At 37.3% G+C, this 22,643-nt stretch overlaps 1 protein-coding gene across 1 annotated transcript in view; it reads right to left on the bottom strand.

Moving 5' to 3' along the window:
• Positions 1 to 9,991, bottom strand: part of IL7 (interleukin 7) — a gene marked incomplete at its 3' end in the record, with an annotated part of 53,701 nt that extends 43,710 nt beyond the window's left edge. Inside the window, exons 1-2 of the mRNA XM_079901700.1 lie at positions 9,840 to 9,991; positions 1,247 to 1,380 (exon numbers count right to left, since the gene is read on the bottom strand). Of these exons, the coding sequence (XP_079757826.1) occupies positions 1,247 to 1,380; positions 9,840 to 9,849 (144 nt within the window). The 5' untranslated portion in view covers positions 9,850 to 9,991. The remainder of the gene's footprint in view (positions 1 to 1,246; positions 1,381 to 9,839) is intronic.
• Positions 9,992 to 22,643: the final 12,652 nt, after the last annotated feature.

The following is a 22,643-nucleotide window of genomic DNA, read 5'->3' as shown; positions in this document are numbered from 1 at the left end:
ATTCATTGCTGGTGAGAATGCAAAATGGTACACTTTGGAAGACAGTATGGCAGTTTAATACAAAGCTAAACATAGTCTTACCATATGATCCAGCAATCATTCTCCTAGGAATTTATCCAAATGAGTTGAAAATGTATGTCCACACAAAACCCTGCACATGAATGTTTATAGAAGCTTTATTCGTGACTGCCAAAAATTAGGAGCCACCAAGACATATCCTTTAATCAGTGAATGGATAAACAAACTGTAGTACATCCATTCAATGGAATTTTATTTAAAAATAAAAAGGAATGAGCCATCGAGCCACAAAAAGTCATGGAAGAACCTTAAATACACGTTGCTAAGTGAAAGAATCCAGTCTAAAAAAGCTACATACTGCATGACTCCAACTATATGACATTGTAGAAAGGCTAACCACAGAGACCATAACAGATCAGTGGTTGCCATGGGTTCAGAGGCAGGGAGGGAGGGAGGAATCAGTGGAGCACAGGTAAGTTTTAATGGCAGTGAAACTATTCTGTATTATACTGTAATGGTGGATCCACAACCTGATGCATTTGTCAAAACCCATAGAACTGTGCAGCACAAAAAGTAAACCCTAATGTCAACTACGGAATGTAGTTAATAACAATGTATCAATATTGGTTCATCAATTGTAACTAATGTAGCACACAAATGCCAGATGTTAATAACAGGGGAAATTGTGTAGAGGGAAAGTGGGTATATGGGAATTCTCTACTTTCTCCTCAACTTTTCTGTAAACCTAAAACTACTCTAAAGAATAATAGCTATTATTTTAAAAGTCCATAGTAAGTAAAAAAAAACAGCAAATTTTATATATATACACATATGTATAAAAATACCTAAGGATATTCATGTACACACTTTCAGATAAAATAAAATAACTATACAACTTTTTCACGATAATTTTTAAACATTATATTCCGGTATTTTCCTTCTCCTAATATAATATGTTTTTACAGGGACCATCAATGGGAGGTGAGGAAATGCAGATAATTATGCTAAGTTATGTTCAGAAAAATTTTGGTAGTGAAGGACAGCTGTGGGAGTCTGAGGTCTAGGAAAGAATTCTTTTTACAGGATATAATAATGCCAACTTAAAAAGAAATATTGTTAGCAGCCTATTTCAAGGAATATAAATAAATATTAGAACATAAAACTGCATACCAACAGTATATTTCAAATTTTCCCAGTGAGTTAAAACGTGAGGAAAACAAACACATACCAAATCATTGATGTTGACCATTAGAACATTCTGATAGGCTCCGCCGTCTTTACCTTCAATATCACAATCAGATGATGCTACTGGCAACAGAACAAGGATCAGGGGAGGAATTCCAAAGATATACCTAAAAGAAACTAAATTCAACAATAAGTAAGAATAAGCTAAATGTCATAAGTCATATTATATCATTTGATGGTGGTATTTCAATTGGCCTGACCACTTATTTCTAATAATTTTTAAAATATATCTTGGTTTTACATAGTGTAGGAAGAACTCTAAATTTCAATATTATGTAACTACCAAAGAAAGACAATATTTTAGAGTCTAGGTTTCTTTCAGTTTTTATTCAGATAAAACTCTTTGGGAATATGCAGAACAAGTGTGAAGACAGCAAAATCTCTTTGCCTCATCAACAGAAAAACAGGTAAACTACAGGTTAACAATTATACATTTTTGAAATTTTGTGATCTAAGGCACGTGATTGTATATTTATGTAAAACTTGATGGTTGTTCAAGTGTCCAGCTGCTTCCTGGAAACAACATTGCAGGAAGTTTATCTGCATGGTACTGCACGGTGATTATATTCTTTCTTTTTAATGATGGATCCTAGAAGGCTTACCCTCCTCAGAACTGTGACAAAGTTGATATTTATATTATGAGACTCCTTATCTTTTCAGTATCTTCTTTTTCTAAATGCCCAGAGACCGACATTCTCTTCAAACACAGCCCTGTTTAGCTTCTTGACATGTTAGGAAAACCCAACAAATAAATTCATACCCTGTAAACTAATGATTTATATCTATTTTTAAATAAGTCTTCTCATTTAGGGGCAACTGTTAATCAAAAGGAATGAAATTATAAATGGTATCATTTTGGGCAGTAGTAATACACTGCTAGAAAGCCAGTGATTCCCTGAGGCATTAAAATCTGGTTTTATAGGGACTGATTTTATTTCTTCATAAGCCTGCTGGAGTGTCTTGTTTGCATCTTTCTGTAAACCGTCAAGTATTGTTGACAATATATTTCCTGTGATTTTCCCCAGTGAACTTTAACTGTTCTTGTTGAGTGCAAGATATTTCACATGTATGCCTTCTCCTGATTAAGATTACAAACAATACTCCTTGGAATCCAAGGAACTAATATTGTGAAAACAACCTAAAGGCTGTCCAATATATCATAAATTTCCCATAACATTCTCATCTATTACATCATTCCCTGTCATATAAAAATTAGTAGCTCTCCCCAGTAAGTTATGTGCCATTAGTGACCTATATTTTTACAATAGAGAATGTAGGCTGGGCAGCAGATAGGGGAACAAACATGAATCCTACATCTAATCTTAATATGTCACTGACACCTAACAAGGTAAGAGAAACAAGATGAGATGTGGAGTCTATTCATAGCTCTGCCACTAAATTTCTATATGCATGATGAGCAAGAATTCGCTTTGGAGATTAATAATGATGATGAGGCTAGTTACCTTTAATTGAGTACCTGTCATGTACCAAGCACTGTTCAGTGCCTTATACTTACTATCTAAGGAGCAAAAGGGTCCTACATGCTAGTTAATCTTTTTATAAAACATAAATAGTAAGGTGCCAGGTCTGGATTCTAACCTGAGCTGGTTACTTCACCAGGATTTGATCAGAAATGCCCATTATCTTCTGATAACATGTCATCACTTTGGTCTTCTGAATGAAAACCACTTCCATGTACTATTATACAGCCCTACCTCTCTTTCTTCTACCACAGTCCCTTCATCCTGAATATTCTCAAACAATGATCAATTGCTAATTATTTACTGAGTCCTAGCTTTGTATAGATTGCACAGAGCCAAACTTTTTACTTTCTCTGTCATCATACAGATGTCCAGCAGGGATACTTTGCGAGAAGTAGATGGTAAGGAAAATTTATACAGCATATAACTTGAAATGAGCTTTAAAAAAAATATAACAAAATAATTAAATACTAGAATGCAAAAGAGGCATTTTTACTATTTACTATACATAAACGTCATTTCAAAGGTCCACATTTTATGTTTTAATAAAGGAGGTGGTTTTATTTTCTATGAGCACTAGTTGTGCCCTCTTCACTCCAAATTTCAGTAATTAGTGCTCCCAAAATTCACATCGACCCATTTACTCATTGGATGGCATTTTGTCAATGCTTTCAAATGATGGCTTAGTGGAAAATTCAGTCTTTTTTGAGTAACTAGTTTCTCAATTCTAAAACAATATTTGCCTTATCTGGAAAGCAAGTCTTTGGTTGCCATCTTTGTTGTTAAATAGGCTAGCCCCAGATAGACTAGGGCAATGCAAAGTACAGAGGGAGACGCAGGGTTTTGTGTTGGTATGCCAATGAGTTGTGTGACTGACTGAAGGACAGAGTCTCATAAAAACTTCACTTTAGACTAAATGATCTCTTAATGTGGCTTTCAACTCTCAAGCACCTTAATTCTAAGAATCTACCCAGCCATCCAAATACAATAACTCTTTAGATTTGAAATCGCCTGACCAACAAGTTGCAAACACACCCAGGGCTTCAAATCCACATCTCAGAGGTTCCCAGGTTTCTCATTAATGACTTACAGTTTGGTCTGCAACTGAAGTCTTTTCTCCACACCACATAGACAGTAACATATTAATATTGCCTAGTTTGAGCCCCCTTTTGACATTGTTGTCACAATAGAAAAGGACTCTGCTTTTATTTTTGTTTTAGATTATACATAGATACCCATTCCTTCCCTCCACCTTGAACTTTCCCTTAGGTTACAAAAAAGACAAACCATAAAGAATAATGCAAGGCAATCTTGGGCTTGTGGAATTTTCTTTAGATTTCCGGAAGGGATTGAAACTGGAGAATTTGTTTTCAGTAGGGAATTTGGTTAAACCAGAATGATGGCTGTCTAAAAAAATCTTGTTGGTTTTTAAATTAAGCCAAATAATACATTTAATCCTCAGATGCTTAAGTTATGGGGTCAAAGTGAACATGAACAAATTAGTTTCAACAGTCCTTCAAATCCAATCTTTCCTTAGTGTTTAAGACCAATCATTGTTTATTGATTGTCTATTATAGACATTATATAGACCTATTTTCACTGGGATTTTAAAGAAATGGTCAAAAGACATTTAAGATGGAATTAAAGACATTATCTGAATATATAAGACTTGGCTTTAATATGAACAATTGGCACAAGTGAGTAAAAAAGAAAACGTTAATAAACAGTAGGCAATAACCATATGTTATATGAAAATCAGCTTTTTAAGATTACAAAAATGAATGTGATTATGCTCACATAAAGAATTCTAATACATTCCACAAACATATTAAGATTGGATTATAAATTCTATCCACAAGTCCCATGATAAACAACAGTTAAAGACATTTCTGAAGCTATCCTAGAATACTGCATACAATATTTCATTTAATCCCATAACCATTTCTTGAGGTAAGTACTACCAATCACTAACATTTTTGCTGATGGAGAATCTGGGACCCAAACATTTTTCCCCATATAAAATATGTCTTGTAAGAGGCATGATTCAAATCCAAGAGTCTAGAAACTAAGCTGTTAGCCGCTGAGCTGCACTGCTTCCTATAAAAATAACTGCATGTGTGTAGTCAAGGGAAATGTACAAAAGTCCATCTTCCTCCAGAAGAATCTCACTACAGCGTTTCCTTGGCCAATTCCTGAAACACAGCATCACGTACTCCTATTTCAGGAAAAAAGACACTGATTATTTGCTTTATTGCATTAGGTTATGTGTCAGAGATGAGGCCAGAAAAGCAATCTCACATCACATGTGTGACATCAACATGTAAGCTGGTCCTACAAAATAACATTTTCCATTTTTGTTTAAGGTATTGCAACACTGATGTGGTACCCTGTGTAACCCTCCTTTATACTTGTTCAGGCTTTTTAATCTTTCTCAGTTCTCTGTTTTTATTGCTATTCCATTTTTGGGTCCTCAAATATGATTAAATTATCTAAACTAGATAGCACAATTGAGGACCACATAGTACGTCCTCAACTACTTCAACTCCCAAAAGAAGTGGCAAAGTAAAAGGATAAAAAGTAACCCACAATAGAATTAGGAATGAAAAAGGAGAAGTAACAACTGACACTGCAGAAATACAAAAGATCATGAGAGATTACTACAAGCAACTCTATGCCAATAAAGTGGACAACCTGGAAGAAATGGACAAATTCTTAGAAATGCACAAACTGCAAAGACTGAATCAGGAAGAAATAGAAAATATGAACAGACCAATCACAAGCACTGAAATTGAAACTGTGATTAAAAATCTTCCAACAAACAGAAGCCCAGGACCAGATGGCTTCACAGGCGAATTCTATCAAACATTTAGAGAAGAGCTAACACCTATCCTTCTCAAAATCTTCCAAAACATAGCAGAGGGAGGAACACTCCCAAATTCCTTCTACAAGGCCACCATCACCTTGATACCAAAACCAGACAAGGATGTCACAAAGAAAGAAAACTACAGGCCAATATCACAGATGAACATAGATGCAAAAATCCTCAACAAAATACTAGCAAACAGAATCCAACAGCACATTAAAAGGGTCATACACCATGATCAAGTGGGGTTTGTTCCAGGAATGCAAGGATTCTTCAATATATGTAAATCTATTAATGTGATAAACCATATTAACAAATTGAAGGAGAAAAACCATATGATCATCCCAATAGATGCAGAGAAAGCTTTTGACAAAATTCAACACCCATTTACGATAAAAACTCTTCAGAAAGTAGGCATAGAGGGAACTTTCCTCAACATAATAAAGGCCATATATGACAAGCCCACAGCCAACATCATCCTCAATGGTGAAAAACTGAAAGCATTTCCACTAACATCAGGAACAAGACAAGGTTGCCCACTCTTATTCAACATAATTTTGGAAGTTTTAGCCACAGCAATCAGAGAAGAAAAGGAAATAAAAGGAATCCAAATTGGAAAAGAAGAAGTAAGGCTGTCACTGTTTGCAGATGACATGATACTATACATAGAGAATCCTAAAGACGCTACCAGAAAACTACTAGAGCTAATCAATGAATTTGGTAAAGTAGCAGGATACAAAATTAATGCACAGAAATCTCTGGCATTCCTATACACTAATGATGAAAAATCTGAAAGTGAAATCAAGAAAACACTCTCACTTACCATTGCAACAAAAAGAATAAAATATCTAGGAATAAACCTACCTAAGGAGACAAAAGACCTGTATGCAGAAAATTATAAGACACTGATGAAAGAAATTAAAGATGATACAAATAGATGGAGAGATATACCATGTTCTTGGATTGGAAGAATCAACATTGTGAAAATGACTCTACTACCCAAAGCAATCTATAGATTCAATGCAATCCCTATCAAACTACCACTGACATTTTTCACAGAACTAGAACAAAAAATTTCACAATTTGTATGGAAACACAAAAGACCCCGAATAGCCAAAGCAATCTTGAGAATGAAAAACGGAGCTGGAGGAATCAGGCTCCCTGACTTCAGACTATACTACAAAGCTACAGTAATCAAGACAGTATGGTACTGGCACAAAAACAGAAATATAGATCAGTGGAACAGGATAGAAAGCCCAGAGATAAACCCACGCACATATAGTCACCTTATCTTTGATAAAGGAGGCAAGAATGTACAGTGGAGAAAGGACAGCCTCTTCATAAGTGGTGCTGGGAAAACTGGACAGGTACATGTAAAAGTATGAGATTAGATCACTCCCTAACACCATACACAAAAATAAGCTCAAAATGGATTAAAGACCTAAATGTAAGGCCAGAAACTATCAAACTCTTAGAGGAAAACCTAGGCAGAACACTCTATGACATAAATCACAGCAAGATCCTTTTTGACCCACCTCCTAGAGAAATGGAAATAAAAACAAAAATAAACAAATGGGACCTAATGAAACTTCAAAGCTTTTGCACAGCCAAGGAAACCATAAACAAGACGAAAAGGCAACCCTCAAAATGGGAGAAAATATTTGCACATGAAGCAACTGACAAAGGATTAATCTCCAAAATTTACAAGCATCTCGTGCAGCTCAATAACAAAAAAACAAACAACCCAATCCAAAAATGGGCAGAAGACCTAAACAGACATTTCTCTAAAGAAGATATACAGTCTGCCAACAAACACATGAAAGAATGCTCAACATCACTAATCATTAGAGAAATGCAAATCAAAACTACAGTGAGATATCATCTCACACCAGTCAGAATGGCCATCATCAAAAAATCTAGAAACAATAAATGCTGGAGAGGGTGTGGAGAAAAGGGAATACTCTTGCACTGCTGGTGGGAATGTGAATTGGTACAGCCACTATGGAGAACAGTATGGAGGTTCCTTAAAAAACTACAAATAGAACTACCATATGACCCAGCAATCCCACTACTGGGCATATACCCTGAGAAAACCAAAATTCAAAAAGAGTCATGTAGCAAAATGTTCATTACAGCTCTATTTACAATAGCCCGGAGATGGAAACAACCTAAGTGCCCATCATCAGATGAATGGATAAAGAAGATGTGGCACATATATACAATGAATATTACTCAGCCATAAAAAGAAACGAAATTGAGCTATTTGTAATGAGGTGGATAGACATAGAGTCTGTCAAACAGAGTGAAGTAAGTCAGAAAGAGAAAGACAAATACCGTATGCTAACACATATATATGGAATTTAAGAGAAAAAAATGTCATGAAGAACCTAGGGGTAAGACAGGAATAAAGACACAGACCTACTGGAGAATGGACTTGAGGATATGGGGAGGGGGAAGGGTGAGCTGTGACAGGGCGAGAGAGAGGAATGGACATATATACACTAACAAACGTAAGGTAGATAGCTAGTGGGAAGCAGCCGCATGGCACAGGGATATTGGCTCGGTGCTTTGTGACCGCCTGGAGGGGTGGGATAGGGAGGGTGGGAGGGAGGGAGACGCAAGAGGGAAGAGATATGGGAACATATGTATATGTGTAACTGATTCACTTTGTTATAAAGCAGAAACTAAGACACCATTGTAAAGCAATTATACCCCATTAAAGATGTTAAAAAAAAAAAAAAAGGTAACCCTATCCTTAAGCTTCTAGTGAACTTTACTGGAAAAAAATCATTATCAAAGTCACTCATAATTATTATTATTAGGAGTTTAGAATTCTAATATTTTGGTTGCTGATAACTTATGATGCACGATTGGTTTAGATATACTTCAGGAAATAGAGGTTCCTTGTTAGTAATGGGTACCTTAGCTTCCTTTTCTTGTTTTACCTCTCCACTCCAGATCAGAGGTGATGGAAAGATTAGATCTGGGAGTGGTTCAGAAAAAAGCAATTGCAGGAGATCCATGGGCATTGTAAGGAAAACAGGAATATACCTAATTTCTAATTCTATATTAAAGTTCTGGAGGATGCCCATTACAAATCTTCTATACGCTAAACCCGCTCCCCACCCCCCTTTACTTTGCTACTGATCAGGTACTTCTAGACTATGTCAATTATTGATGCTTTAATACCTGTGAGTAGGGATAGGTCTCTTGATCTAACGGTGCCGCCAGGAAAAGGCACAGACCAGGCATCAAACACAAGAACAATCTGCTCCCCATTCTGGCACCCTCCCGCACCCGTCTCCTTTTGCTTAAGGAAGTATTTACTATAAAAAAGTAGAATTTCCCTCAGCAAATCCTCTCCACTCACATCTCTTTTCCCCCTTTTTTCTTCCCGTCAGCTTTTGGACCCGTTACCTTGGCCATATGGCTGCCAACGGGAATCCAGCTCGCCTCACCTCTGCCCTTGTCCATTTTAAGTCCGTATTTCGCACAGATAAAATAGACTAAATCTCGGCAAGGGTCTAGAATTTAGAATTATGCCTGTTAATCCTGCCTCCGTCCATGAGTACCCATATAGGAAAGAAACCAAAACCCGAAAGTGGCCTTGTGCCAGCCCGAGCACTTGGGTTCCCAGCAAAAGACACAAGGTACAGCCCCAGTTGGAAACTCCCAGCCTCAATGAGGAAAAACGGGGTTTTCCAGAGACCTGTCCCCTTGAGGTTTAAAAGCGTGTCCCGTGGGAGCTTCGCTTTCGCTTCTCTAAGGGGTTGGAGCTGCAAGAGCCCAGATCCTCGCCGATCCCGGGGCACCTGTGAGTACCGTGGCGCGACCAGGAGCCCGGGGAGGGTGGGTTGGGCGCCGGGTTGACAGCGGACAGCGTTGGCGAGGGGAGACTGACGGAGAGCATTGGGATCTGGGCGCGGGCTGCCACCGCTGAGCGGCTCGGAGGCTGCAGCGCCCGGTCTCGGGACAGAGAGCAGGCGTCGGGGACTGCTTCTCCCACGCAGCCCGCCAGGCTCAGCAGCCCCAGGTGCAAGTGGTGATGGGCCAGAGTACTCGGGTGAGGCTGCCGGCTGCCCAAGGGCAGAGCAGCCAGGGCTCTCCGCAGATCCAAAGTGCAACGCCGGGCTCTTCCCGGACGCGCCTGGGCGTGGGGCCCCGCAGCATGTCCCAGAGTACCCTGGCGTGCCGCGCGAGCGAATTTATGCGCCCGGGAGAGGAGCGCTTACCATGGAACATGGTCTGCGGGAGGCGGGCGTGGTCATGATGACCGCAACTGCAGCAGGAGCAAGCTCTCACCGCCCATAGTCACTCCCAGGACCCTGGTCTTCCGCGGAGTTGCCGGGAGTCCGTGCCGGCTAGGGCAGTCTCTGCAGCTGGTTCCTCCTACCCACGCCGCGCCTGCTGTTTCATCCATCCCAGGGGGGGCGTCACACACCACGGTCCGGCTCTGCGCTTTGCCTTTCCCATAACTTCCGTAGGATCAGCCGACAGTGTACTTTCAGTTTCTACTTTGCGCTTGGTCTGCAGGTTCGATCTCTGAGTTAATCACTGGGGCACCTTCACCTCCCCGCACACCTGCTTCTCCTGGTCACCTGCGTCCTCCCCTAGCGCTTCCTGTGCACCTGGACCAGGACCAGAGGAGGGCGCGGAGTCCCAAAGCACCGCAGAAGGAATGAGTTAGCCTGAATCGGGGCGATTCGAGGCAAAGACTTTCCAGATGACCTCTAAACCGCCTTGGCAAAGGCGGGCGACTAGGATCTAAAAGCATCGGTTGCTAATGTGTCCACAGAAGCCACAGATGTGTAGGGCGAAAACTGGGCTATTGCAAGCGGACGCCAGGGAGGAGGCGTCGCAGCTCTTGCCGCAGATGTGGTGGTGGACGATGCCAAGTCAGTCGTCTTGTTTAAAAAAAAAAAAAAAGGAAGTAAAGAATGATTAAGAGGGCCACGGGCCACGCCCTCAGCCTCTTTAACCTCTCTAGTCTCCTTCCTCTCTGTCTTTTGTACATGCACCTGCCCAGGTGAGACCTCAAAGAAAAATAACTCGGTGTGTCCACCTAATCTGGTAAGTGCTATCTTTGGACCTGATAATCAAAGCCCAAATTAGGTGGAGAAAGTGGAGACTGACAATAGATGGTAACAATGACTGCCTCGTGTGCATTTATCTGAATTGGCTAATAAATCAACTTATCCATCTTGACTGTCTGTTACAGAAGGGTTAATTTTTTTTTCTAGGTCTGAATTATTTAGGTATTTTCTGTTTTCATTTGATTTCTGATATTCTGCAGAAATCCTGCTTAAATGAAGGTGGGTAATGTAAAGTAATCACAGTGATAATAGTGTTATGGCTATCATTTATCTAGCATTTGCTCTGTACCAGTATTGTGCTAAGTCTTTTATGTATGTCATCTCAAGCAAAATTTTCTGTGTGGTAGACAGTTTTGTTATCTGCGCTTCACAGACGTAGGAACTGAGACTTCCTTAAGTATCTGCCAGATTCACTCTGCTGGTTAGTAACAGGGTTGGGACACAAACCTACTGTAAACCAGCTCTAGAGTCCGCACTTGGACCCCTGTGTTAGAAGTCCTGTGAACAATGTAGACATTGATGCCAGGAGAGAGACAGGGTCACATATCATGTGAATGTGCCTTTGCCCCAGTATGGGGACCTCAGGGAAAATTTCTGGAGTTTGTGAATTCTGAATTGAGACCCGAGCAGGTCAATTAACTTGGCCATGTGAACATTCCAGCTGCTATAGTGTGAATGAAGAAAAGAGGAAAAGAAAGAAGGGAGAAAAACAATGAAATAGAGAGTGAGGCGGTGTTGCTTAAGCCTGAAACTTGGATTCCTATTTCTCTTTTAGTCTCACTTCTCACGTCCAACCCACAGGCAAGTCCTGTCAACTGTACCTCTAAAATAAATCCCGAATCTATTCTGTGAATTGCCTAAGGGTAAACCATTAAAACCCTGCTGTCTAGGGGATCTTCCAGCTTTCACTCTTGCCCACAACCCTTTCATTCTCTTCATAGCAGCAGCGTATTTATTTACATTTGCCACCCTCTGTGACCACTCTCTGGCCACTTCCCACTGCACACTGGGCTTTCAAGGCCCTGTGTGATCTGGGCCCCACTGTCCTCTGTGACTCCCTCTGGTACCCATGGCCTTTGTCCTCCCTGCATTCAGCCAAGCTGACTTCCACTTAGAACAACATCTAGCACACAGCCATGCAGAAAGTAACGGAATGAGAGGGGACAACTGAGTGAGATGCATGAGCGAGAACATGTGTGGAAGGGAAAGTATGTGAAGGCAGGAGGGGAATAGGAGGAAAGGGGAAGAGAACAAGGGAAACAAATGAGCACAGGAGGCAGAATGTGGTGGGGAAAGCCAAGTATTTCCATCTGACTGGAACCTAGCCTGGAGGTGGGGAGCAGAGAAACAGGAGGCCAGAGTAACTGGTAAAAATGAATGCTGTAACTAAACACAACTAGCTTGGCTATTGATTTATTTAAAATCCCTGACAGCAGCATTGAGGTATGTAATTGCACACAGCCTGCAGGTTTTTAAAATTGTTTTAACACTTCAGGGACAGATAAAAGAGCATCCACCAATAACTTGCTCAACAGGAAATCCATCTTCCTTTTTCATGCAATCATCATAAAACCTGGTTGAACAAGAGCTTGTGCATAACTGAACTTTTGGGGAGCATGATTGGAAATTATTCAGAGCTCCAGGAGAGAAGATGTAAATTCCATACTGGACTCTGACCCCAAACGTGAAGAATCACTCTGAAGACAATATTCGTAAAGCGTTTGGCATTTTTATTGTTATATGAAAATTGGCACATTCTAACTACATCAAGTTATTTTCTTCTATGACAGAATTAATACCATTTGAAAAAAAATCCAAATGTAGTCTTAAATGCGTGTTTGCTATTTTGATAAACTGAACATTATTTTTCATAAGACAGATAGATAAGGAAAAAAGAAATGTTTTATGAATTTTTATATGCCAATGTTTTATAATAGAGAAATGGAGTGGTTACCTTTATGTTCACTCGTAGACACAAGAATTGTGCAGGAAAGCCAATATGTAAACAAAGTAGTATATAGTTTATGAATTATAACCAATAAACATTAAGAAGGAAGACATTTTCAGAATGATTAGTACAATGTACTGAAAAAAATGGAAACAAAGCAATATGAACATCAACTTAAAGAGAGAATTGTTAAAGATTAACTAATGTCTTTTTAAATGTTCTACAATCTTCAATCTAAATAGTTTATTATGGGTAACCTAAAAATCTTTTCTTGATAATTATCTGTAGTATTTTTACCCAACTTAATACAACCATTCTTTGTAGTCTGAGATCTGAATGCTAGATATCATTCTGTCTATAGATATTTTCTGAAGTTCCTGTAACTTAATTTTCCAGGCATAATATTCAACATATTTCAAACACACACACACACACACACACACACACGAAGGACTTCTTCATGGGCATGTGTTCTGTATAGAACACATGGGGCCTGTGCTTAGAAAGGGCTCTGGGTTTGATTTAATGCTCTGCAGTCACTGTCTTGAAATTCTTAATTATTTTTGGACAAGGAGACTCTCATTTTCACTTTGCATTGGATCCCACAAATTCTATAATTGGTCATGCATACTCACACATATTAAGCTACATATGGTGAATAGCAAGGCATGTCTTCAGGTGGTTTCCGTCTGGTGGAGAAAACAGATGTTAAACATGTAATTTCAAGGATAAAGAATATTATGTAAAGGAAAGTTTGAGATGTATTTCAAATCAGAGGATTAAAGCAGTCTAGACTAATTTTAAAAATTAGTGGAACTAGCCTCCAGAATAGGTTAATTTACATCCAATGGAAAGATAGCTATAAGTGAATAACCTATAATTCTAAATCAGATATGTTTGATTTTCAAGCCTGAGCTTGAGGATGAATTTTAAGTTTTGTCAAATGACTGCCTAGCATCTATTTACATGGTAATGTTTTTTTGTTGTTGCATTCCTGAATAAACCACAAATTTACCATAATGCTTAATTCAAGTTGTTAATATTTTACTTAGAAGTTTGCAATTATATTCATAATTGGAGTGTTTGTTCTTCATATTATATTCGACTGAGCCAGGGCCATTTTTGTCCAATTTTCTTAGCTTCATAAAAGGATTTGGGCATTCTGTTGTTTTCTAGAAACTGTAATGTTTAAGCATTCATTATATGACTGATTTGAGTTCAACAATGAAACATATTTAATTTCATGGGATGAAGCCCAGGGATAGGATGTGACTACAAGCTTCAAACATTTCAAGAGTGAAAATAAAAAGGTTTCTTCTGAAGGCTGAATCAAAATGGCCCCATCAAAATATCAGGAACTGCTGGAAATGTGTATGTCAGCATTATCAATGATTGCTTGAGCCATGGAAATGAATGAAATCATTCAACCTGCAACTTCAAAGAGAGAAGAGAGAGACAGTCAGTGCAAGGAGAAACCTTGAGACATGGGCATTAAGGGTAGATGGAGAATTAGGTGCCAACAAACTGACAAATAATAGGCCATGAAGTAGGAGAGGTATTAGCATCCCAGAAAGCAAAGGGAGATAGAATTTCAAAACAGATTAAGTAGTCAGTACTTCCAAATGTCACAAAGAGATTGAACAAAATGAAGTTTGAAAAGTGTGCCCACTGAGTTTGGCATAGTAGAGATTGTCTATGGTCCTCACGACAACAGTTTGAGAAGAGCAGTGTAGTTAGATGCAATATTCCAGTTTCTGAGACGTTAAGGGAAGATGCAAAGAAAGTGAGAGGAGACAACTCTTTAAGATGTCTGGTGAAGATAAAAGGAATCAGATAATGGTTTGAAAGGCATGTAAAGCGTAATGGAAGTTTCTGTTTTCATGTATGAGAGGTACTAGAACATATTTATATATTAATGGCTAAAATTGGGTTTTTCTGTAGAAGTAGGAAAGGTTGGAACCAAGAAACCCAAGACAGCAGATTTATTTTTTTTCCCTTGTTTCCCCTCCGCTTTCATTTCACTCCTTAAATTCTGTAATTCTAAATAATCAGAATCCACTATAAATCCACTATGCCTAATTTTATGTTCCTTATTGAAACGTTCTCTAGGGCACTCACTTGTCTACTTCTGGATTGAGTATTGGCTAGTCTAAGAGAAAAATACTGCCCAAATTGCCTTTCAGAAGGAGCAGCTGTAGCTTATGTAGTTTGCATTATCCACTCTGTTTGTACACTAATGGATGTGTTGTTGGCAATCGGAGGTCCAGTCAATTCCATTTACTGAAATAGTATATTGAATTAGCTGCACCTACACAACAGGAAAAGTACCGAAAGAGAACTGCCAAGGAGATTTACTTGCAAAAACAGGTTTGCCTTTAGATTAATTTCCTTTTACAGTTTAATATTTGATAAAGATTTATCAGGAGAAAGAAAAGAAGGAATTGTATTAAGTCAAATTTACGTCACCAAAACAAATATTTCTCAAGGGCCTCAAAAGACCTAGATAAAACTAAAGTCATAAAGATCATAGTCTCAATCAGGATTAACACAAACCAACTATAACAATGACAACACCAACAAAGTATGAATTTGATCAACTCCATCACTTTTCTAGATTCAACTCCCCAAAATTTCTTTGGGCCTCTAATCTTTTTTTTTTTCTTTCTGATAGTGATCTTTGTGGCTATTGAAAATCCTCAATTTTTTTTGTTTTGTTTTGATTGTTTTTAGATTTTACTTTAAAGTCACTGATTTAAATCTGGCGGTTATTGGAGAATGCCTGCAAAAACTGCTAGTTTCAGAGGATCATTCTTAAATGACCAATGTACCAGTACACACAACAGCCATTTTTTTGTCCTATTTTTTAATTAGATCTCATTGTAGGCCACTTAGAGCATGTATTACAAAATGAAAATATATATACTGAAAACTTAAAAAATAAATTGAAATAGCTTAATACATTAAGGACATATTTGTATTTGGTAAACAGCAAATTTTAAAATTTGCTATTTTAAATTAAAATAAGCTAATCTCAAAAGCTTACTTTAGGATAAAGAAAAATTATAGTATGGGTTAGTTTGGAGTTAGATTCAAAGGAGCCTTCCTTTTCTAATCTGAATAGAAGTTTAGAAATCTCAGAGAATGAAAATGACACAGAATATCATTTTGAAAGGAGGGAAAAAACAAGAATTAGAAAATATTACATTTCACTGGCAAAAACAATGTCTTAGTCAAGACAGATCAGCCAAAAAAAAAAAAGAATCTAATGAGGAAGACATTGTTAGAAAACCTGTTAAACATTAGGGAGAATTGCTAGCATAGTAAAACAAACAAGCAAATCAAAACATAGAGCTGCCATTTCATAGGACATGTTACTCAAGAAATATATAATACTCCACTTCATTGTTTGAAGAAATCATTGTATCTTCCTAGAAATAGTCAAGGTCAGCACATAAATGTGCTCAAGTCTCTCCCAACCCTAAATAATACTTAAAAAAACAAATTCAGCACATACTTATCAAGTAATACTATGTGCCAATCACTGTTCTAGTTGTGTGGGATATTTCAGTGCACAAAACAGACAAAAATAATTCCTGTTAAGTTGAGATTACATTCTAGTGGAGGAGGTAAACAATAGACAATAAAAAAGTAAAAATTATATTAAATGTTAGAAATTTATTAAGGTCTATGGAAACCAAGGGTAGGATCAAGATAGAGAATGTGTGTTGTGGAGGGGAGTGTGCGTGGGGAAGAGTGTTGTGATTCTAAATGGGCTTCAGTGGGAAAGTGACATTTAAACAAAGACTGAAAGGTGATTGAGTGAGTCACATGGATGTCTGTAAGAAGGATCTTCTGACTCAGTTCTTTTGAACACTTGATTTGCAGTCTCAGCATACTCTATGTAATCTCGTCTTAAAGTTTTCATGAATTCAACTTTCTGCATGCCAACTGTTTTCCTCTCTAATTAACAGTAATATTATGGCAAAGAGTGAGAGTAGAGAAGAAATATATGATGGTCTTTTATCCGTGAGGTCTTCCCCCTTATAAAATAGCAATTCCCCTTACCATATTCCCATATATTTTTCTCCATGTCATTTAGCAACATTTGACAGATTGCATGTTTACTTGTTTGTTCATCTTTTTCTCCTCACTATAACATAAGCTCCATGAAGACATTTTTGTGGTTCACTGATGTATACTTAGTTCCTAGAACCTTTCCCAGCAAATAGTAAGTTCTTAATAAATATCCATTGAATGAATGAATATTCCACAGATAATTGACTACATCAGGGAAATAACTAAAGAATTAGGCATATTTAACCTTGACAAGAAAAGACATAATCAGGAGTACAATCAGGAGTACGATCAAGAATGTTCCAGTACTGGCTCCTACTGGCCTGGGAGAGCTGATGACAAGCATCTCTTCTCAGCTCTGCATTCAGTGACGTCCCATTGGTTGCTTGAAGCAAGCCATGGTGAGAGTACTTCTGCCACAGAAACCAGCAAATACTAAAAATGTATCATTTACCAGTACACCATTGGGCACAAGTTGTCAGATAATGGCTTAGCAAAAGAAAGCACTTTTTAACATTTAGAGCTATCCAACAATGGAATGGTCTCACAGGTGGTATTTAGGTCTATTTTAGAGATCTGCTTATTGAGGATATACATTGGAAAACTTATTCAGGCGTGCAGAGTTGCTGGTCATAGGATACATTGCTATTCTGAAAATAATCTGTCCCTTTCCCTATGACTCTAAAAATTTTGCCTATTGGTGTTAACTTTTGTAAAGTTTTACTACAGTGTCTCCAGATATGGATTTCTTTTTATTTACCCTGTTTTAGATTTTTGAAGCTTCTTGATTGTGGGCTGCTATCTTTTATCAGTTCTAGAAAATCTTAGATCTTATTTCTTCAAATATTTTCTCTGCCATGTTCTCTATATTCTACTTCTCAGATGTTATACTTTATCATTTTACTCTCAAAATCTCTTACCATTTCCTCCATATTGTTCATCCCTTTGTCTTTCAGTGCTTCACACTGTTTAGTTTCTTCAAATCTTTCTTCTAGTTTACTAATTTTTTCTTTAATATTGTCTAATCAAATGATAAATCCCATAGAAATTTTTTCCAAATTTATTATGTTCTTCTGTTCTTGATTTTATATTTGGTTCTTTTTTAATGTGCTGTGCCACTTTTCATAGCTTATAGTGCCTGCTGAAATATTTAAGCTGGGTCCTTTATTTTTTATTGAATAAAGTAAGCACGTATGCTTTGTAGTCTTCTTATACCTCCACTACTCATTTATGATAAGGGTAGAGTATCAAGTATTTGTGGGTATGTTTCTATCTCCTGTTTTTCTGCTTATTTTCGCTCATGGGGTCTTATTTCTTTGTGTGTCTGGCTATGGCACATCACATTGTGTGCTAGACATTGTTTAGAAACCTCATTTGTAAGAATAATTTGAAGTCCAGAATGATGAGTATCATCCCCTAGAAGGGACTTTTGTTTTCTTTTGTCAGGTAACTGAAGGCATTTCCAGTCTGGGATCTTCTTAATCTGAGTTCCAGGTATGAGATTTCTTGGACCATCCAGATGACAAAAAGCTTGACTATATAAGTCTATCAAAGGTTGTGTTACTTACAGTGCCTGTTTACAATAAGGGTACACTTTTTTGGTGTCTTAGTTTAAAGTAGTGAGTGGCTAATTAGAGCCTCCATTTTGAGTTCTTATTCTCTGATTCTCCCTTTTTTTTTTTTTTTTTTTTGTATAGTAGCCTAGTCTTGATTTGTGGTTGCAATATTTTCTTTTATGTTATGAGACAGGGAGAGAGATTTAAATGTCCGTTTTTTACCTGCATTATTTACACTTGAGGGATTTTTTCCCTCTTTTTTTGTTTTGTTTTGTTTTGTTCATGGTGTCTCTTGCTAAAAGCAAAGAAAAGTCTTCTTATCTCTTAGAAGAGGGTAGTTAGTATAAAGCTATCTACAAATGCTAAGGTGGAAAGGAGGGCTCTGGAGATCTACTCTTTTAAGCATGCAGATTTCTTCTTAACCTTCTTTGTCGCTTCTCTTTACCATAGTACCTCCTTCTACTTTGCTTATTGTTCAAAGTTCAGTCCCTTAGGTCCTGTTCCCCAAGAAAATTATCTTCCCTCCTATGAGGGGCTGGGGAGATGGGTGGAAATAGTAATAGTCTTCCTTTGCTTGGTAGGGTTGTGGGACTGGAATCAAACTAAGTTGCATAGACACTTGTCTCCAATGTTTCTTTGTTAGCCACACTTACTGCTGCCTTCCATGCATAGAATCTGATGAAAGAATTTTTGCTAAGGAGAACCTGTTCTCTTCTAATTGATATAACTTTTTTCATCTGCTAACCTCTTGTTCTCATTGTCTTTATGGAATTTTACAATTTTTTATTCCTTTAATTTGGGGAATGTTTCTAGACTTAGCAAAAATAAATGCACGTTTCAATCTACCAAGTTTTAAAAAGCAAATGAAATTAGGTTTTTAAATGCTTTCTATGAGCCCCATCTATTGTCATGTTTTCTGTAGCCACCTTTATTCTTGTTATTAGATCTGTCTTTCCAATCCAAGTCCCATTTCTCTACTACTACTACAAATAATAATAAAATCAAAATTTGTATAAGACTTACTAAATGTCAACCATTGTTTTAAATATTTGACATGTATCAACTCATTTAAACCTCAACACTATGAGATAGCGTATCAGTTATCTATTGCAACAATAACATTGTATGACAAACCACTCAAAAACTTAAAAATGTAAAACAATTTACAACAATAGCAACACATTGTTTTTTTACAAGTCACTGTTTCTGCTGATCTGGGCTGAGCTCAAAAGACCTTGGCTTTGTTTGCTCATTTGTCTGCAGTCAGCTGTCAAGTTGTTATGGGATGGGTCTAGGATGGCCTTAGATAGGACAACCTGGCTCTTTTGTATGTGGTCTCTGATTTTTCAAAAGGCTAACCTAGGAGTATTCCCATGGCCACACCAAGATTCCAAGAAAAAGAGTGGATGCATGCAATGCTTCTTGTAACCTAAGTTTACACTGCACACAATCACTTTCTAATGTTCTATTAGACAAGGCAAATCAAAACACTAGTCCAAGTTCAAAAGGTGAGGAATAGACTCTGCTTCTTACTGAGAAAAACTACAAAGTCAAAGTGCTAAGTGAAAAAACAAAAGTGCTAAGTGTATGGATCCACAAATAGGCATTATTATTATCCTCATTTTAGAAGGAACTGAGGCTATATGGAGAGGCTAAGTAGCCAGCTCAAGTTCATGGAGGAATTAGATGGTGGCCCTAGTATTTGAATTCAGGCCGTCTGACTTTAGTCTGTGTCCTTAATTCCTACGATTTACTCTCTCGCAAGTGGCATATTGAATCAGTTGAAGAGATGATAGAGAAAGAAAGGCAAAAGATATCAAAGGGAATTTGGAGTAATTCTATAGGGAGAAAAAATGAGCATGCCCCATAGAAGAAAAAAGGTTACTGCAAAAAGATGACACTAAGAACCCCTTTGTGAAATTAGAGAAAAGTTTGCATGTAGCCTCTGGGTTTTGGAAGGAGAGAAGGCATACTGTTGAAGGTAGCTGGCTTTCTGGAGTCTGGAGCTTATTAGAACCCATTTCATTACAGTAACCAGAAGGAGGGCACAGTATCCAAAATAATTCGCAATGATAAGATCTTGGTGGTATGAATAGTTGGGGAAAGGATTTTGCAACTTCTTGTATCAGCTGCAATATTAACTGTAAATCTTGTAGCTTGGTTAATTAAGTTGGTTTATAATGCATAGGTATCCTCAAATGTGTTATATAGTGGACATTCTTAATCTTTAATTTATACTTTATTAGTCTCTGCCACAGTGTCTTCCTTGATCTCAGTCTCTAGTTTTTCCACCTCCATTTTTTTTACAGCAACCAGAGCAATTTTTCAAAATGCATATTTGATCATAGCACTTTCTGCTTAAAAATCATCAGTAATCCCTTCAGAGTGAAGCCTAAATTTTGTAAGGTGCTTTATCACGTGGCCTCTCTTTACCGCCCAACCTATTTCTTGCTGTCCTTTCTCTCCCAGCTAAAGACCTTGCAGAATTCCAAATATGTCATAGACTTTCATGTCTCGTTCCCTTTGCTCACACTGCTCTTTTGGCAAGAAATACCTTGATCAACACAGATTCCTTCTTTCTTTTTTCCTGTCTTTCTTTTTCTTGCCTTCCTTCCTTCCTTTCTTCCCTCTTCTTTTTTCTTAATCTTTGCCAATTTGAGAGGTTGCCAGAGAGAGCAATGCTGGAATTGGAAAGGCACATTATTAGTACTAGCTAAGGAAGTTGGGAGCAAAAGTGACCTGTGTTATTTCTGGACCAAGGCAGAGAAAAGATTACAGGTGATTCTCTTCCCTCTTCTCATACTTCTTTGTTGGCTAAGAAGGGCACAGGTTTCAAATGGAACAGCTGTAAATTGGTGGGACCTTCTTTAGGCTAGATCCCTAAGTGACTATGTGAAACAGAGCTCCCCCACAATTTGTGATAAACTTGTCACACGAATGAGAAATCAATTTTCTTGTGCTAAATTCCTGAGATTTGGAGATTAATAAAGTGCCACATTATAACCTAGTATTTATTTAGTTCTTTGGTAAAATTCCTCTTCATGTCCTTTGCCTATTTTTCTACTAGGCTATTCACTTTGATTTATAAGACATCTTTATATGTTATACATTAACATAGACATCAACCTTTTTATGTCATTTATACTGAAATAATTTTGCCAGTTTATTAATTGCCTTTTGACTTTATGATGTATTTTCATCTTCAAAAGTGTTAAAATATTTATAGAGTAATCTATAAATCTTTGAAAATTTCTTTTCCTCATTTTAAGATGAGAAAGGCTATCTGAAATTTGATAGATTGATTTTTCTTCAGTTTTATTTATTTTTAATTGAGCTATAATTGACATATAACAGTATATTAGTTTTAGGTGTACTGATCTGATACACGTACATATTGAAAAATAATTACCACAGTAAATTTAGTCCATTACTACACATAGTTACAAATATTTTTCTTTTGATGAGAACTTTCTTTTAATTGAAGTATGGCTGATTTACAATATTTGTTAGTTTCAGGTGTACAGCAAAGTGATTGAGTTTTATATATATAATATCTATATTCTTTTTCAGATTCCTTTCCATCATAGGTTATTACAAGATATCAAATATAGTTGCCCATACTATACAGTAGTTCCTTATTGTTTATCTATTTTATATGCAATAGTGTGTAACTGTTAATCCCAAACTCCTAATTAATCCCTCCCCCCACCTCTCCCCTTTGGCAACCACAAGTCTGTTCTCTATGTCCGTGAGTCTGTTTCTGTTTCGTAGATAAGTTCATTTGTGTCATATTTTAGATTCCACATATAAGTGATATCATGTGATATTTATCTTTCTCTTTCTGACTTACTACATTTAGTATGACAATCTCTACGTCCATCCACGTTGCTGCAAATGGCATTATTTCATTCTCTTTTATGGATGAGTACTATTCCATTGTGTGTATATATATATATATATATATATATATATATATATATATAAACTATATCTTCTTTATCCATTCATCTGTCGATGGACACTTAGGTTGCTTCCATGTCTTGGCTATTGTAAATAGTGCTGCTATAAACATTGGGGTGCATGTATATTTTTGAATTAGAGTTTTCATCTTTTGATGAGAACTTTTAAGATCTACTCTCTTAGTAACTTTCAAACATACAAAACAGTATTGTTAGCTATAGTCACCATGCAGTACATTACATACCCAGGAATTATTTATTTTATAACTGGAAGTTTGTACTTTCTAACCACCTTCACCCATTTCTCTAGTTTAATTAATTCCTATTTTTAAAACATGAAATGTAATTTACTGTAATTTTGTTTTGTTTTGTTTTGTTTTTTGCGGTACGCGGGCCTCTCGCTGTT

Source organism: Stenella coeruleoalba, assembly GCF_951394435.1.
Source record: "Stenella coeruleoalba genome assembly, chromosome: 17".
Lineage (NCBI taxonomy): Eukaryota > Metazoa > Chordata > Mammalia > Artiodactyla > Delphinidae > Stenella > Stenella coeruleoalba.
The sequence above is the reverse complement of the archived record's forward strand: the minus strand, read 5'-3'. Positions and strand labels throughout refer to the sequence as shown.